Genomic DNA, 5,294 nt, shown 5'->3' with positions numbered 1-5,294 from the left:
GCTACTTATGATGACGCAAGTCACTGAGATCGTTGGCGAATACTTACACGATTAGTATTTACATCATTTGCATGAAACACACAATAGCAAACAAATCAAAGGCACTAAACGGTAATTAACTAGCTACTTATAATGAGGCCGATCACTGAGATCGCTGGCGAGGATACGTTACTATGACATGTTGTTGAGTTACGCATATTGGGGCCCTGCGGATGACACATAGAAATACGCGGGTTAAAAAAAAACAGCTTTGCGCGGTAGGCTACATATCTACAATACACTACAATTTTAAATGAAAGGCAAGGGTGGTACAGATGCCTCCACGACACCCGCTAACAACAGACCAGGGCGGGGCCGGGTCCAGAACGCAGTCAAGCACCCCCCACAGGAGCAACGCACGATATATCCCTTAGGACCAGATCCACTTTGACCTCACCCGATGCCTCATCCACCACTGAGACTGCCACCCTGACACGCCTGACAATCGGTTTTCCATTCCTAATTTGGGGGATGATCTCATGGACTCTCCCCAGACGGTACTTCCCTCTCTTAGTTATATCTTCTGGGGAACCAACCACCACTAATTGGCCAGGCTGTAGGTTTTCCGCCAAACTGGCCCACTTTTTTCTACCCTGCAGGGAAGGTAAATAGAAAGAGATCCATTTCTCCCAGAAACTGTGAGATAGAGCCAGGGTATACCTATAGTCTCTCCGTAGCTCATCTCGGTCATGAGGATTTCCTACTGATAAAAATGGGCTCAAGAATGGGTTAAGGAGTGCGGCTGGGGTGATAACAGTAGAATCCTAAGGGTCATCGCAGACAGGGACTAAAGGTCTTTCGTTGACTATTCTTGTGGCACTACCCGTAAATGTAAGAAGTTTAACAAAGTTGGGTTTCCGTGATGAATTCCCAATAACGTGGGAAAAGGCAATTTTGAATTGCTTGACCATGGCTTCCCAGGCCCCTCCCTGGGCCGGGGCATACGGAGGAATGAACTCCCAGTTAATTCCCTTTTTTCGCAATGAAGTTTGAATTTCAGAAGACTCCAAAATTTCTGGTAGTCTTTTAGCTGCCGCTTGAAATGTGGTCCCGTTATCTGAGTACATGTTACGTATAGATCCACGCAAGTCTACAAATCTGGTAAATGCTAAAACAAATTCACTGTAAGATAGTGACGTCACAAGTTCCACATGGATTGCTCTACTCGCAAGGCAGGTAAATAACAATCCCCATGCTTTCTTTTGGCTTCTTCCCTCCACAAACGTCATTGGACCAAAATAATCTACGCCACTGTTGAAGAAGGGTTTGTTATAGGCCGTGGTTCGTGGTAATGGTAGATCCGACATAAGCTGCCTGATAGGCTTTGCTTTCTCTAAGGCACATGGAGCGCAGTCATGCAAATAATGTTTCACCGAGGAATTACCATTTGCAATCCAAAAACGTTGACGAGTAGATAACAGTGTCTGTTGCACACCACAGTGATAGCTATCACAATGAGCGTCAAGGACAACTAGCCGTGTCAATGCGTGCCTCGAAGGCAAAATAAGAGGATGCTTCGCATCGACAGTTATTTCGGGAGACTTACTCAGTCGACCTTCAATACGAAATCTCCCCCGTGTGTCCACACAAGGACGATACTTTTTTAGAGAGCGCAACTCCTTCAGGCACTGTTTATCAGCGCCAGCTTCGCTCGAAGCAAGACGTTTTGTTACCACATCGATCGACTCTGGCAGACCGTCACAACTTAACAAATCTCTATACACCACTTTCTGTACGTAGGAAACAACCCTATTTAAAGCGTCCTCTAGATAAGATGCATTTAACTTTGGTTTTACATACCTATGTTTCTTGCATTTGGATACAATGAACTCCGTGAAAGCTACAAGATAGGCGGCTCTCTTATTCAACACGTACAAAGTAGGTGCGGTTTCGATCATCTTGCTAATGGAGCCAGTTGCATTTTCTCTTACCGTCATCTCCGGCGACAGTTCCATTTTACGAATAGCAGCATCTGCTCCATTCACCGTTGGGACCTCGCCTTCCTGCATGAGAAAAGATGGACCGCTCAACCACATCTCTCTGGAACCTGTTTTGGTGATGGCGTTCGGTCTGGTTCCAACGTCTGCCGAGTTGAGATGTGTCGGACAGAAATACCATTCGCTCACCTCTGACAAGAGTAAAATACGATTTAACCTACGAGTAACAAACTTGCATAATCGTAAATCAGGGTTTCTGATCCCCTGAAGGACAGTATTCGAGTCACACCAGAAATGTTTTCTAAGATCAGGCAGGTGTAGTGCATTAGCTGCCTGGTTTAACAGCTCCGTAGTATTAAGCGCGGCTACAAGCTCCTTTCTGGCAATCGGCCATGCACTTTGATGCTTGAGGACAACCCTACTTTTGCCAAAAACGAAGGATACACAAGGGACTCCGTTACACAGCCTACATATATACACCACGGAAGCAAAGGAGTGATTGGAAGCATCACTGAATCCATGTAATTGATATACGATATCATCTGCGCAACACGGCTCGGTGTTTACAAAATACCATCTAGGTATAGAAAATTCTTTCAGCAAATCTAAAGAATGAAGCCACGACTTCCATTCTTTTATGTAGCTTTATGACACTTCGGTGTCCCAATCAAGACCTTCAATAGCTAAACGCTGCAGAATTAACCTAGCTTTTAGGAAGAATGGCGCGCCGAACCCTAGTGGATCGAAATTTTGACCAAGTTGGCTTAACATTGAGCGACGTGTGTACTTCTCCAAAGGTCGAAGAGAACACTTAATGAAGAATGAATCTGACTCGGTTTGCCACACACAACCTAGAGTTTTTGCTACTGGTAAGTCTGTATCGTCTTTTTCCAGGTCGACATTGCGAAAGGAAGAAGCTAACATCTCCTTTTTAAAGTTGGACAAAACATCCAACGCCCCTTTATTGGCACTCCATTTCACCAAACTAAAGCCTCGGCTATCAAACAAGTCAATGGCTTCTTTTGCAATCTCACTGACTTCATCAAGGCTATTTCCAGAGAATATCAGATCGTCCATATACATATTTTTTCGAATGGTACTCAGAGTCATGTCACTGGCTCCAGTGGGGTTTTGTTCAATCATTTTTTGAATGGCTAAGCAGGCGATGTATGGACTGCTTTTAATTCCCCAAGGGTGTACACAGAATCTAAACGGAATTACTTTGCCCTTTTCGATATCATTATTCTCAAACCATAGCAAACGGAACAAGTCGCGTTGTTCCATTGGTAATTGAATCTGGAAGAAGCACTTGGTTAGGTCTGCCATTAGGCCAAACTTTCCCAATCTGAAGCGAGCCAGAACTTGTGTTAAAGGGTTTAATATGTCTGGGCCCGACAAAATCACATCATTAACACACCTACCCTTAAACTCAGATTTGCCGTCATATACCACTCGCTTTTTTGCTTGGGATGTCACAAAATATGGTAAGTACCACACACATGCCGATGAGTCGTCGTCTTTTACCGTCTCAATGTACTCACTGGACTGCATTTTAGTCATCGTGTCTACTAAAAATATTCGAACATCAGATTGCTTTAAAGCCTTTCGTCGTAAGCTCAGAACACGGTCAATAGCCAAAGAGTGGTTATCCGGTAATTCACAGTCGGTTTTTAGCGGTACGGGCATTTCAAATCTCCCTTCTTCAACTTTCAGTTGTGTCTCAACCAATTTTTGTGCTATGACATCATTGCGGGACAGTTCGATCGTTTCATCTGTTGGAGTTAAATCCTTTATTACATGTTTTACACGACTGATTTCAATCTCCTGCGCATCAAAACTGTCAAGACTAAGTGACTCCTCAGCGACGCTACTATTAATGGCAACACGACGTACTTTAGAATCACCAGAGATCATAGAACCTCGACCTCAATGCAATCATAGCAATGATGACATCTGATTGTTTTTATCGTTCTGACTGCTTTCAATTCTTCCAACGCTCATTGTATGTAAATTTATAACAGTAAATAGCCTATTTAGTAGGGTGTTTCAAAATTTCACCACTTTTAAATTTCAAAACGAGTACCTTTTTTCTGATGGAGTTTTGGCCGCTGATTACAAATCTGGCATTATTTTTTCATTATGACGTCATATTGAGGGTGCCCCACGCAATTTTTCACGATTTTTCGCGTTTGTTTAATATCTCGAAAACTACTTGGGCTAGACGTATGGAATTTGTATCAAATGATGCAGAATATACGATTTCCTATCTATACTTATGAGAGTTTAAAGTCGTATCTGCTTCAGAAAAAAAGTAATTTGAGAAAAACACTTTTTTCTTGTTTTTATATCCATATCTATAATCTTCGAGCTATATGACAATTTACAATTGTGACGTCATTTGCAGGATGGGTTCAAATTTAAAAAGCCTTTCTACTTTTAAATTTGATTTTATAACCTGTAGTCGTTCTAAGTCAATATTATACAATACCATATTAAGTAATGGTATTGTCTAGATAGATTGGCCTAGATAGAAGAGCCTAGATAGATTGGCCAGGAAAAATCACATGCTAAGAAAATTCCACTGACATAAACAATCGCGAGTAGTATAATCAAGAATAAAAGAGCATACAGTATATCCTACTCAGCTGTATCTTAACCAAAACAACAAACTATAAACTAACATAACACTAAAATTATTTTCAACGTTCATGATGGTCGTCTGCTAATTACAAAGAAACGCACGGAAGCGAGCATCTGTCTTTCCTGCTTGCGATGGGTTATCGATAATCCTGTTGTTAACGACACCTTTTTATTTCCCAATCATCCTTTCCGTCGCTCTGTTGGTGTTCTCAATTTTTTTCCAAAATGTCTCCGGAACATCGCAACACACCATACAAGGAACAGTTTTGCTCTTTGCAGTAAAAAAGTTTCGAAGTCCGGCTTTGCGATCTCGCAGTAAACTTCTGGCATCTACTGACTGCGGAAACGCTACTGTTTTTACAGCTTCAACGGAATAAGGTGGTACTTCAGAGAAAACGCTTAATGAGATGTTTATTGGTGTCAGCCATTGCAGAGCATGGTCGTAAAAGTACTTCAAAGCGACATCTGCAAGTTCTGAATCGAGGTCTCTGTACGCAAATAAAAAATTTCGTTGCACAATCATGATACCCGGGCCTTCAGCAGCGGAAGGCATCAGGTGAATAAGCAAAAACGAAGGTAGATAGACTGAAACTATGTAAGATACCAATCTAGCAAGTTTTTCTTTTTGGTTACCATCCAGTTTACAGACGTTGAAAATCAACAGACGAAGATATCTGC

General features: G+C 42.1%; 1 protein-coding gene across 1 annotated transcript; it reads right to left on the bottom strand.

Annotated features, from left to right (window-relative positions):
• Window positions 1–803: 803 nt before the first annotated feature.
• On the bottom strand, window positions 804–3,890 carry LOC145770190 (uncharacterized). Its single transcript, XM_082581778.1, has 2 exons — window positions 2,764–3,890; window positions 804–2,193 (listed from the first exon to the last, which is right to left on the bottom strand). Exons 1-2 carry the CDS (start codon window positions 3,888–3,890, stop codon window positions 804–806), a joined length of 2,517 nt encoding a protein of 838 aa, XP_082437904.1.
• Window positions 3,891–5,294: the final 1,404 nt, after the last annotated feature.

Source organism: Aplidium turbinatum, chromosome 5 (genome assembly GCF_918807975.1).
Source record: "Aplidium turbinatum chromosome 5, kaAplTurb1.1, whole genome shotgun sequence".
Classification (NCBI taxonomy): domain Eukaryota; kingdom Metazoa; phylum Chordata; class Ascidiacea; order Aplousobranchia; family Polyclinidae; genus Aplidium; species Aplidium turbinatum.
Note: the sequence above shows the minus strand (reverse complement) of the source record. Positions and strands in the feature narration are given on the sequence as shown.